General features: G+C 41.0%; 1 protein-coding gene across 39 annotated transcripts in view; it reads left to right on the top strand.

Moving 5' to 3' along the window:
* MACF1 (microtubule actin crosslinking factor 1) overlaps positions 1-13,336 on the top strand; it is a 378,870-nt gene that overhangs the window by 184,911 nt on the left and 180,623 nt on the right. For 38 of the 39 annotated variants that reach the window (XM_063782390.1, XM_063782385.1, XM_063782389.1 and 35 more), the window contains 7 exons: positions 362-439; positions 1,054-1,215; positions 2,642-2,746; positions 3,383-3,478; positions 5,093-5,218; positions 7,682-7,834; positions 10,401-10,555. In XM_063782390.1, the coding sequence (XP_063638460.1) occupies positions 362-439; positions 1,054-1,215; positions 2,642-2,746; positions 3,383-3,478; positions 5,093-5,218; positions 7,682-7,834; positions 10,401-10,555 (875 nt within the window). The remainder of the gene's footprint in view (positions 1-361; positions 440-1,053; positions 1,216-2,641; positions 2,747-3,382; positions 3,479-5,092; positions 5,219-7,681; positions 7,835-10,400; positions 10,556-13,336) is intronic. The other variant, XM_063782393.1, reaches the window with a different exon arrangement.

Here is a 13,336-nt window from a genome sequence, read left to right as displayed (position 1 = left end):
ACATAGTTTCCTCTCTCCTTCAGTCACTGTTCTATCTTCCCAGTTTATATTTCAACTCTTCCCTTCAAAAAAGCAATTGAGTGGGAATCAGGCATTGGTTTTGCTTAGAAGCCTACCAGAATTGCTGGAAACACAGGATAGTGAGGTCTGTTGTTTGTAATTACCCTGCTCAACTGTTGCCCACTTAGTGCTGCTCCAAGTTATAAAATATGACTCAGAAATTTGTTGTCTAAGCTTCTGTTATCTTAGAGCAACCAATCCATATCTCTATCTAGACATAATATTTGCATAGTTGCAACCATAACACATAGTTTACTTACTCTTTCTCTAATGTATTTTTATTTCATTCTTTTTTAATCAGGGAAAGATGTCCCAGAATTTCCATACCAGCTATGCTGAAACTCTTGGAAAGCTGGAGACACAGTATTGTAAATTGAAGGTGAGTTTCTGCCGATTCTCTTACATTCTGCTCATAGAGTCTGGTTCCCCCCAATCAGCTCTCTTCCCTAATTCAGAAATCTCCTGGTTTGGCCCTGTTTTGGTTTTCTGCTTATTAGGTTATATCATTTACTATGCACTTATTCATATGTATTATAACATTTTCCCAATTTTCTAAATGGGTCAGAAACTACTGTTCTTGAACGTTTTAAATAAATAGAACCTATCCTAGGTATTGTGCTTCAACAAACGTGTGGCTATATGTGCTTTGAGACACCAAAACTAAAAGTTTGAGATTTGTAGAGAGGGGACTTTCCCTCTGATCTGTTGTTTTTCATCCCTGTTTATCAAGATTGTCCAGAGTAGGACAGCCCAGGACCATTCTTTATCCAGGGAGCACCACAAAGGCCTTATGAATTCTGTTTTCTACTTAGGATTGAGAAGAGTTCTGGGAGTCTTATATCAAACTTGTACAAAACTTGAATCCATGGGGAAAAATCCAGAGATTAAGAGCAAATTAATTTCCTGAGTTATTCTCTCCTTTGATGTCAAATGTGCTATCTTCTACAGATACAAAGGCTGCCAGTCTAATCTTATAATCCTTGCTTTGTCTAGGAAACTTCTAGCTTCCGGATGAGGCACCTTCAGAGCCTGCATAAATTTGTTTCCAGAGCTACAGCTGAGTTGATCTGGTTGAATGAGAAGGAGGAGGAGGAACTAGCATATGACTGGAGTGACAACAATTCCAATATCTCAGCCAAGAGAAATTACTTCTCTGTGAGTCTAGCACAGCAGCAGGCCTGTCATACTTATTTAACAGCAGCAGAAGGAGACAGGGCCTAGTCTGCTGAAAGCTTGGGTGGCTGGAGTTGCACTCTGCTAGATAGAAATAGGGGCCCTACTCAATGCATCCATGCATGTGAGAAGTGTAAATGGAGAGAGGGACAGTAGAACCCTAGAGTTAATTTATCTAGAATGCATTTAGAAAGGCAGTGTCTTGGGTGAATAGAGCAGCAACCTGTAAATTGAGTCATTTCAGAAGCAATACAGCATTGTGGTTAAGATTATAGGCTTTGGAGTGCCTAAGTTCAAATTCTTATTCTTCTACTAACTAGCTCTATAACCTTGGGAAGTCATTTAATCTCTCTGGACCTCCATAAAATGAGATAATAGCACCACTTCAAAGCTACCCCCTCCCCTAATAGCACGTATTCCCCAACGGTTGCATAAAAGATTAAGATTTAATAAGCTAATCTAGACAAAGCATTTAGTATAGTATTGTTCAACTGGGATATACTCTGGACTTTCCACAAATTTCTGAATTCTCCTTAATTCATTTATTAACTTTTTTGTTTCAATCTCTTCGTTTGTAAAAATGGGAAGGGAAATTTAACATTGGACAATAGGACACTGCTTTTTATTCTTTTCGATGAAAGATGTAGACAAGTTAGGATTAGTTTTTGCTACTTTTAGTGTTTTCACACTCAGAAGATTTTTAAAGATTTTGTAAACTACGCAAATAGGGAGTTTCTTGTTTTTGTTTTTAACATGCACTTTAGACAGTTTAATTCTATTGATTTAGGGTTCTTAAAAAATATAGGCTTCTTCTGATTGGAGAATGGCATATGATTCTACTGAATTAAAGAAGGAAGAATGGATACTATAATACAATAAACAGGCTGTGTGAGAACTGAAATTAGGCTATAACAGAGATATAAAGAAAGTGCTCTGAAAGCATAGTAAGGATCAGTATCCAGCTTCACAGAAGAGCTATTTAAATTGAGTCCTGCAGTTAATAGAATTTAGAGTCAGTGGAGGACATTGTAGGCTGAATAGTCTAAGCAAAGCCAACCAGTCATTGATACCCATGTCCTGGTGTGTCATGTACTGGTGTGGGTACTGATGTGCAGGAACTGTCCACTCCAGCCAAGTTATCTCTTGTCTCTGGTCCAATGCTTATTCTGTGTTCCCCCATTTTACTCACATCTGGGTCAGGTCCCATGTCCTTTGTGAATCATTTTCCAATAATTCCAGTGTTTGTGCCCTTCTCTGCAATCCTCTGGCATGCACTGTTTATACATCTCATTTTGCCACCAATTCTATATTGTAGATTCCTTTAAAATAGGGAACACAGCTTTTATTTATGCTATCCGCTCCCCACTGCCAAGAGTGCTTATGCTGTAAAATTGAATTCCATTTTCAGGAGTTGACAATGGAACTGGAGGAGAAACAGGATGTGTTTCGTTCTCTACAAGATACAGCAGAACTACTTTCACTTGAGAACCACCCAGCCAAGCAGACAGTGGAGGTGTGTGACTTGAGAATGTGTGAAGGTCAAATGCTGAGAGGTTGTTGTTATAAAAGTATTCAAATTAGAGACTTTGTTCCACTGAAAGACTTGGAGGAAGTGTCAGGGAACATTTGTCTTGGGTCTTCTCTCTTTTCATTCCTGACTGTTCCTATGTCCCTCAAAAGCCTGCAAACATTTTTGTTAGTCTAAGGAAACTACTAAGAGAAACAATAGAAAGGATATTGGCTCACAGCTTTCGGAGGAAAAGTGACTTGGACCATATTTCTTCAAATAACTATCCAGACAGATCCTGACTTGACTCTTGTTGGTGTGGTGCCTTTGCCAAAAGAAGAGAAACAGTGGAAGAATTCCAGAGGAATTTATTTATGCCTGGGTTTTGCTGCCTAGATCATTTACTTACAACTGAGTGTGGAAGAGACCTTTTCTATGTAACCCCCTCTAACAAAACCATTTTGGATTAAAGGAACACCTCTTACTCGTGGGAAGCATTGAGCAGATGCCAGTCAAGTATCTCCACATCTTTTCTGTTGGCTTCTCTATCATTAGCAGAGTTGTACTTGGAAAATAGTATTGCGCATATATATTGAGTCTGTTAAACTCAAGCCCTTCTGTCTGTGTGCTTGTTTATTGCAGGCTTACAGTGCTGCTGTCCAGTCCCAGTTGCAGTGGATGAAGCAGCTGTGCCTGTGTGTTGAGCAGCATGTGAAAGAGAATACTGCTTATTTTCAGGTGTGATGGATTTCTGTGTTTGTGTGTGTGTGTACATATGTATGTTAAAGGTGAGGTTACAAACACATCTGTGTTAGTGTGCTTTTGTTGTATAAACCACCACCTTAAAATTTAGTTGCTTAAAACAATAGTCATTTAGATAGCTCATGATTCAGTAGGTGAGCAGTTTGGGCAGGGCTCAGCTAAGTGGTTCATCTTATCTTGCCTGTCTTACTCATGGCTGCAGACAGGCTGGGGGCTGGTTGGTCCCAAATGGCATTGCTCATGTCTGAGAGTTGGCTAGGTGCTGGAGCACCAACCCATGTGTCTCTAGCATCCAGCAGCTTTCTTCACAAAGTGGCTGTGTTTCATAAGCAGCAAGAGAGAGTGAGTCCTAGAGCACAAGTCCTTTTTTTCTGCTTCTGTCACATTTATTAATGTGCCTTTGGTTAAAGCCAGACATGTGGCTGTGCCTAGCTTCAAGGTGAGGAGAAATAGACTCCACCTCTTGATGGGAGGAGCTGTAAAATATTATGACCTCTTTTTTCTTTTTTCAATCTGTCAGAACATGAAAGAGTGTACTGCTGGCCGGGCACCATGGCTCATGCCTGTAGTCTTAGCACTTTGGGAGGCTGAGGCAGGCAGATCACCTGAGGTCAGGAGTTCAAGACCAGCCTGGCCAACATGGTGAAACCCCTTCTCTATTAAAAATACAAAAATTAGCTGGGTGTGGTAGCACACACCTGTAGTCCCAGCTACTTGGGAAGCTGAGGCAGGAGAATTACTTGAACCTGGGAGGCAGAGGTTGCAGTGAGCCAAGATCACACCACTGCACTCCAGCCTGGGCAACAGAGCAAGTGTCTAAATAAAGAAAGAAAGAATGTACTTCTTATTTTCAGGTGAGGTGGGAGGAGAAAATAAGCTGTTACCTCTGTTTTTGCCCTAGATTTTTTTTTTGAGACAGAGTCTCACTCTGTCGCCCAGGCTGGAGTGCAGTGGCACGATCTCTGCTCACTGCAAACTCCACCTCCCAGGTTCATGCCATTCTCCTGCCTCAGCCTCTCAAATAGCTGGGACTACAGGCGCCCACCACCACGCCCGGCTAATTTTTTTGTATTTTTTTAGTAGAGACGGGGTTTCACCGTGTTAGCCAAGAAGGTCTCGATCTCCTGACCTCGTGATCTGCCCGCCTTGGCCTCCGAAAGTGCTGGGATTACAGGCGTGAGCCACCGCGCCTGGCCTTTTGCCCCTAAATTAAATAGTTTCCGTGATTATTTCATAGTATGAATTGAAACATTTGATCACTCAACCTTAGGTTTTTCATGAAATACACCCCACAGCCAAATGCTGTACCTAGCCAGAAGTCAAGAGGAAAGAGCAGTGATTTCTGAGGGGGTGAAACAGGCTAACTTTTCGGTAGGGTAGGGTTTGGGGTAGTCAGCACTAATATTTTGCTGCATGGCTTTTTAAGCCCTTCGGTTTATGTTTCAGTGGTCCTTGTAATAAACTGTCACTAATGCAGTAGGGTGTAATCAGCTTTGCTAAGCTCTGCACAGTAAAATTGTTCTTTCTTAGTTAATATTCCGGTGTTCTGATGTTTTGAGCAGAAGGCATCCTTACTTTGTATTCCCATAGTTCTTCAGTGATGCACGAGAGCTGGAGTCATTCTTGAGGAACCTCCAAGATTCCATTAAACGAAAATATTCCTGTGACCACAACACCAGCTTATCCCGCCTTGAAGACCTGCTCCAGGACTCCATGGTGGGTGTTGCCTCAGTGGGGATGATTACTTCTGAGAAAGAGAGTAAACCATATCAGCTGCTGCTGTTTATATCCTTGAAAGCTCCAGGGCAATGGGCCATTGTTGTAATAAAGTTTGGCTTACATTCAAATAGAGTTTAATCGATGTTGTTCTGTCTCTTTCCTTTTTTTCCTTTTCTTTTCTTAAATAAGTTGCTAATAAGATTTCTTTGGGTATGTTATTGAAGTAAAGGCCTAGTCTTCTCCTCTGAGCCACTTTGAGCTCATTATACTTTCTTTGCATTTTTCTTATTTTAATGTAATAGTTGGAGCCAAGGATGAGGTGTTGAGCATGAAGAAAAGGTTGAAGGGGATTAGTTGATATCAAATTCTTTTTTACTCTCTTATGCAAAAAACAACAACAACAACAACAACAAAGAAATACACCTGAGTCAAAATTTTCCTCCTTGGTAGTTTTCTTTTGGATGATAATTAAAATTGATTTTAATTCAAAGAAACATTAAAATCTTATTTAGATGTAATATTTGTGCAGTTATTTATGAAGCAATATTAATTTTTAAGAAATAGTTTTACATTTAGTATTTAGTTCAAATCAATTTTATATTCATTTTCTCCAATGAATTATTTCTTCAGGAGTGCTGGTAATTAAATTAGCAGAAAGACTACTTATATTTAGTGAATGTATATTACACAGAGTTGGCAAGACAAGGCTCAAGCTGCATCTCAAATTAAAATAGAAATGTATATGCAATAAGGAACTTACTTTTGCTTTGTGAGAAGCAAGGGGAATCTCGCATTTCAATAGAAAAGTCTGAATAAGAGAACTAGAATAACCCAAAACAGTTCATTTTTTTTGTCGGTAAAATTTGAGCATTTGTGAATATGTTTTTTTATTTTTATTTTTTTACACTTTCAGGTATTGTAAACCTATGAGTGGTTTTACATTCACCTGGGCAAATAATCTGTTAATTTAATTAATTTGGAATGAAGGATGAAAACCTGACTTTTCAGATGTTGTCTCTAAAATGTCTCTCTCAGAGGTACTGCAAGTATGAAGGAGGAATATAATCATTGGCTATTATCTCCTCCCTCCCACAGAGTACCTTCTGTCATAGGGTAACTCCTCTGCAATGGTTGTCATATCTTCTCTTCTCGAGGGTCGCTGCTCTGTTCCCTCCTCTCCAGGTCAGGGTCATCGGGTTGGCGGCGTCATCGGGGCATGGAGTCACCTGGGTCTGCTCCTCAGCTTGTCCGTCAGGTTCGGGAGCATCTGTCCTGGCTTCTGGTTCTTTTCAGAACTTTTACCACGCTGAGCACTTGGTCTCTGGAGCTTGAGCTGTTTGGCTGTGGGTTAGACAGAAATTGACATCTTATTGCAAGGAAACTGAAATGGGTAGACCAGCTCTCAAGTATGGAAATGTGGCTGTCTCCCTGATATATTCCATTCCTCTTTCTTAACTAATAAGTTAAAGTTGTATTTCTTCCAATCATGCTCCCGGGGACAGGCACAGGTAGTTTATTTAAGCATTTCTTTTTCTTTACTTGCATATTCTTAGTTCTTTAATGGCATTTCCTAACATTATTAACTCTTTACTCTCATCGCATCTACATCCATCCTAAGAAAGCCCTCTTCTGGGGAGACTTTTATACCTCAAAATGGGCTTGAAACATCCGGGTTAATGGACAAAGTTTATCTTTTACTCTTTAATGGAATTGATAATGGTTTACTACCAATTTTGTTAACAAGAAGTTTATTCATTTTTAAGATTATTGGATTTGCAGAGATTTGAGAGTTTCAATTTTGCATGATACTTCTTTCTAACCAATCAAATTTATATGAATATAGCACAGCAAATACTAAGAGGTAAACCCTAAATCATTTGTCATGATACCTTCACCAACAGCATTGTTGGTTGAAGAGCTAAGATCTTTCTTTAGAAAGCTTGACTCAATTTAGGAAAATAAAATATTTGGAGTAGAGCTTGGGAGATATAATTATTTTTAAAAATTTAAATAAGTATAACTAGCTTCTCCTAAGCAGAAAGGGAAGAACTGGTTTCTACCAGTGAGAAATTGACTAATAATAATATACCTATTATTGATTTTAACTTTCATGTTCTCTGAATCATGTTTAGATAGATTTTTTATTAGCTTTGTAGCTGTATTTGGAAGCTAGAAGTATTTGTTTTTATTTTGATTTTTGCATGTGGCTTTATGGTTCATTGAAAGTGGCACAGGGAGAAAGCTGCAAAGTTTGAGTGCGAAAGCACTTGGTAGAAGACAGAAGCATTCTCTCCTTTTTTCTTTATCCTTGTCTAAGTCTTTAAGATGGCTCCACCAACCATCCCTACTTAACTGAGAGATGACATTCTCTGAGGGAGTGGAGTATTCAGTTTTCTTTGTTGACTTAGTCACCCTGAGTAGCAACATTAATGTCATTTTGTTTTTCTTATCATTTTGTAGGATGAAAAGGAGCAGCTTATACAGTCCAAGAGTTCCGTTGCCAGTCTCGTTGGGAGATCAAAAACCATCGTTCAGCTAAAACCACGCAGTCCAGACCATGTGTTAAAGAACACCATTTCTGTCAAGGCTGTCTGTGACTACAGGCAGATCGAGGTGAGGAGGTAGAAAGGGTACCTCTGGGCCACAGGGGGAAGGAATAAAGAAGGGAAGCCTTCAGTTAGGGTTATGATGATAAGAAAAGATCAAATTACAGCGTTTTTAAAATTAGAATTTAAACATGCTGAAGTCTCTCCTATCATTTAAAAAAAAAAAACTAAACTAAAAACTTCAACCCTATAATCTTGACCTGCTCCCTGCCTCAGTGATTGGCATCATTATCTACTCAGTTGCCTAAGTGTTGACAGAGATGGTACTTTGTAGCACTTGGGAGATATCCTTGACTCCCCCACCCCTCTTATCCTCCACAGCTAATAGGACCATCAAGTTTGTACTAATTTGTAAATATCCCTTAAACGTACTTTTTCTATCCCTGCTAATATTACCCTAAGAGCATAAGTGGCTGGGTGGAGAGGCTCATGCCTGTAATCCCAGCACTTTAGGAGGCTGAGGCACATGGATCACTTGAGCTCAGGAGTTCAAGACCAGCTTGCGTCTCTGCAAAATATACAAAAATTAGCCAGGTACAGTGACTTGCAGCTATAGTCTACTCGGGAGGCTGAGACAGGAGAATCGCTTGAGCCGAGGAAGTGGAGGTTGCAGTGAGCCAAGATCGCACTGTTTGCACTCTAGCCTGAGTGAAACCCTGTCTCAAAAAAAATAAAAGGCATAAGTTTCTTTCACTTGGATTATTGTATCAGCCTCCCCATTTAGTGCACAAAGGATCCTACCACCAGCATGTTCTTTTTTTAATTTTAATTTTATTTATTTATTTATTTATTTGAGACGAAGTCTCGCCCTGTCGCCCAGGCTGGAGTGCAGTGGCACGATCTCGGCTCACTGCAAGCTCCGCCTCCCGGGTTAACGCCATTCTCCTGCCTCAGCCTCCCAAGTAGCGGGGACTACATGTGCCCGCCACCACGCCCGCCTAAGTTTTTGTATTTTTAGTAGAGATGGGGTTTCACTGTGTTAGCCAGGATGGTCTCGATCTCCTGACCTCTTGATCCACCCACCTTGGCCTCCCAAAGTGCTGGGATTACAGGCGTGAGCCACCGCGCCCAGCCTATTTTATTTTATTTTATTTTTTGAGACGGAGTCTCGCTCTGTGGCCCAGGCTGGAATGCAGTGGCGCCATCTCAGCTCACTGCAACCTCTGCCCCCCGGGTTCAAGTGATTATCCTGCCTCAGCCTCCCAAGTAGCAGGGACTACAGGTGTATGCCATCACGCCCGGCTAATTTTTTGTATTTTTAGTAGAGACGGGGTTTCACTGTGTTAGCCAGGATGTTCTCGATCTCCTGACCTCATGATCTGCCTGCCTCAGACTCCCAAAGTGCTGGGATTACAGGCATAAGCCACTGCGCCCAGCGTTTTTTTTTTTTTTTTTTCCTTTAAATAACAATCCTATGCTTAAATCTTATAATAGTTACTCATTGCTCTTGGGAAAAAGCCGAAACTCCTTAATGTGGCTTTAAGTTCTTGAGTAATCTGTCTTTACCTCTCTAGCCAAGACTGGGTCATATACTTTATTGCCTGGTAAATTGCATTTGTCACACAGTATTATAACTACATACACCACCAGAATATGTGGAAATACAGACTATGCTTGTCTGCTTACCACTGTGCCTATTTATTTATTTATTTATTTATGTTTTGTGACAGGGTCTGACTCTGTGGCCCAGGCTGGAGTGCAGTGGCACTATCATGGCTTACTGCAGCCTTGACCTCCCTGGGCTCAGGTGACCCTCCCACCTCAGCCTCCCAAGTAGCTGGGACTACAGGCATGCACTACTATACCCGGCTAATTTTTGTTATTTTTTGTAGAGATGAGGTTTTACTATGTTGCCTAGGCTGGTCTTGAACTCCTGGGCTCAAGCAGCCTGCCTACCTTAGCCTTCAGAAGTGCTGGGATTATAGGTGTGAGCTGCTGTGCCTGGCCAATTGTACTGTTTTTATCTCCAGTGTCCTAGCACATAGTAGACACTCAAGAAATATGTATTATACAAAAGAATGAATGAATTAAAAAATGGAAAAAAAATTTAAAAATGGGACTGTACTTTTGTGTGTCTCAATATTTCTGCCTGTAAGTTAGGGATAATAGTCTTGATCACTTGCCTCTAAGAGAAAGACTTGATAATTCCAAAATGCTTAAACATTTTCAGGGGTTTGGGTGGGATGATAGAAAGTAGGGAGAGGAAATATCATAAAAACAATGTTTTGATTATTCACCTTCCATTAGTTTTTACTCTAGTAGATTTTTGTGCTGAGATCGCTCTTGAGCCTTTATAGTCTTATTATAACTTTCATATTCTGGGTTACTTGACATGTAACAGGTATTTAATACATACTTATTTCCTTGATTTATTTGGTGTCACAGTTTGTCCTGTGTTGTAGATTTATACCCATTATCTCTTGGCAAAAATCAGAAGCCCTCACCAAGTGATAGCAGATCTTTTCTTAAGCAGATTTTTTTCTTAAGGATTTGATAGCTTTGGGATGAGGCACCAGGTAATAATGGGTTGTTGGTTTATCCATTAGCAATCACTGGTAAATTTATCTCTTCAGATTACTATTTGCAAAAATGATGAATGTGTGCTAGAAGATAATTCTCAGCGGACCAAATGGAAAGTGATCAGCCCCACAGGGAACGAGGCAATGGTGCCGTCAGTCTGCTTCCTCATCCCCCCACCCAATAAGGATGCCATTGAGATGGCCAGCAGGTAACTTGGCTCAGCTGCCACTGGTACACCCACCTCTGCTGTTGGCCTCGGTGAACTAGTGGAGGGATGAGTGTGCATTTGTGATGTTTTTGAACACAGTTGTAAAGTTCCTCCTGGGAGAGGCTTCTCATTGGAGATATCAGGTCTCCTACTGCCAGCCACATAGTAGATCTTCAATAAATACTTCTGTTCAGCTAGAGTATCTTCAGTGATATTTCTTTTTTAAAGAACTCCTGGTTATAAATAGTTTACTCAGAAGATTGATTTTTTTACCAGCCTGGTCAACATGGTAAAACCTCATCTATACTAAAAATACAAAAATTAGCTGGATGTGGTGGTGCACGCCTGTAGTCCCAGCTACTTGGGAGGCTTAGGCATGAGAATTGCTTGACCAAGGAGGCGGAGTTTGCAGTCAGCTGAGATTGCGCCACTGCACTCTAGCTGCCTGGGCAACAGAGCGAAACTCTGTCTCAAAAAAAAAAAAAAAAAGATTGGGCTGGGCACAGTGGCTCATGTCCGTAATCCCAACACTTTGGGAGGCCGAGGGAGGCGGATCACTTAAGGTCAGGAGTTCAAGACCAGCCTGGCCAACACGGTGAAACTCCATTTCTACTAAAAATACAAAAAAAAAAAAAATTAGCCGGGCGTGATGGCAGGCACCTTTAATCCCAGCTACTCGGGAGGCTGAGGCAGGAGAATCAGAGAATCGCTTGAACCTGGGAGGTCGAGTTTGCAGTGAGTGGAGCCGAGATTGCACCACTGCACTCCAGCCTGGGCGACAAAGGGAGACTCCGTCTCACAAAAAAAAAAGGTTGATTTTTTTTTGGGTCATTAGTTATCATTAGTTTATTATAAAAGAGATATGGAAATTATTTACATGATGAAAAATTTCAGAACTTCAGTGGAATGGGCAGCTTCATGTTGATGCCATTTCTTTCTTTTTTTTTTTTTAATTATACTTTAAGTTCTAGGGTACATGTGCACAATGTGCAGGTTTGTTACATATGTATACATGTGCCATGTTGGTGTGCTGCACCCATTAACTCGTCATTTACATTAGGTATATCTCCTAATGCTATCCCTCCCCCCTCCCCCCACCCCATCCCCCCACCCCACAACAGGCCCCGGTGTGTGATGTTCCCCTTCCTGTGTCCAAGTGTTCTCATTGTTCAATTCCCACCTATGAGTGATGCCATTTCAGTACTGACTTATTTCACTCTACGTGCTTTCCAAGAATGTCACCGTCCTAAATAGGAAATAATCCTTGTCATCTAGAACTACTTTGGTGCCTCCATATTGTGGGAGAAGAACTTTATCTCCAACTTTCATGCTAACTGGTTGACCCTCTCCACCCTTTCCTTTAGAACCTGATCCAACAGCGACTACTGTTGCTTGAAATACTTTTCCTTGAGATTTTTCTGGAAGCATAATGCCTCCTTTGGTTACAGTTTCAGCAGCACTCCTTTCAAATTTTCTTTTCTTTCTTTTTTTTTTTTTTCTTGAGACAGAGCCTTGCTCTGTCGCTCAGGCTGGAGTGCAGTGGCACTATCTCAGCTCACTGCAAGCTCCGCCTCCTGTGTTCACGCCATTCTCCTGCCTCAGCCTCCTGAGTAGCTGGGACTACAGGCGCCCGTCACCATGCCCTGCTAATTTTTTGGATTTTAGTAGAGACGGAGTTTCACCGTGTTAGCCAGGATGGTCTCGATCTCCTGACCTTGTGATCCACCCACCTTGGCCTCCCAAAGTGCTGGGATTACAGGCGTGAGCCACTGTGCCCGGCCTGAGTGGAAGAAACTTTCTAAACGTTTGTCCTGCCATGACTGTCTCTGTCTCAGACTCTGAATTTTTTTTTTTAATGGCAGCTGATTTTCTTTAATTTTTATTAAAGTAATATATGGGCCGGGCACCATGGCTCACGCTTGTAATTCCAGCACTTTGAGAGGCTGAGGTTATTGGATTACTTGAGGTCAGGAGTTCGAGACCAGCCTGAGCAACATGGTGAAACTCCGTCTCACTAAAAATACAGACAATTAGCCTGGCGTGGTGGTGCATGACTGTGGTCCCAGCTACTTAGGAGGCTGAGGCAGGAGAATTGCTTGAACCCAGGGTGTGGAGGTTGCAGTGAGCCGAGATAGTGCCACTGCACTCCAGCCTGGGTGACAGAGTGAGACTCTGTCTCAAAAAAAAAAAAAAAAAAGTATGTGTGTGTATATATATGTATATATGTACATATTTTAGAAAGTTGGGTTATACTGCAAAGTTTATTATAACAAAAATTAGCTATCACCTCTCCTTTCCCAAAGTTCCACGTTCCAGAGTCAAGTGTTTTCAGCTGTTTTAGCAGATTTTGCTGGGTTATAAATCCACATTTCCAAATGTAATTTTTTCTTGCTATTTCCTTGTTTGTTTTCAACTTCAGAAATTATCTATTAACTTCTTACTCTAGGAAATTAACATTTAGCTTTCTATGCACACATATATGCATACACTTCTTCCGTTTTCCAAATGTGGTTATGTCACAGTTTTTGTTTAAGTTGCTATTTTTGTTTTATTAGTACATGTGTTGTTTAAAGCTGAGCCACATCTTACTCTAGGGGACTATTGTGAGGCGACTGTGCCTTACCTCTCTGAACTCATCCTCTGCCACTCTCCTTGCTTGTACTTAGCTGCAGTCACTCTGGTCTTTCCTCTGTTTCTCACACACAGACAGCATATTCTTGCCTCAGGGCCTTTGGACTTCCTGCTTGCCTCTGATATTTACATGTTTCACTCCCTCACTTT

The sequence above is a fragment of the Pan troglodytes genome, chromosome 1 (genome assembly GCF_028858775.2).
Source record: "Pan troglodytes isolate AG18354 chromosome 1, NHGRI_mPanTro3-v2.0_pri, whole genome shotgun sequence".
Taxonomy (NCBI): Eukaryota; Metazoa; Chordata; class Mammalia; order Primates; family Hominidae; genus Pan; species Pan troglodytes.
The sequence above is the reverse complement of the archived record's forward strand: the minus strand, read 5'-3'. Positions and strand labels throughout refer to the sequence as shown.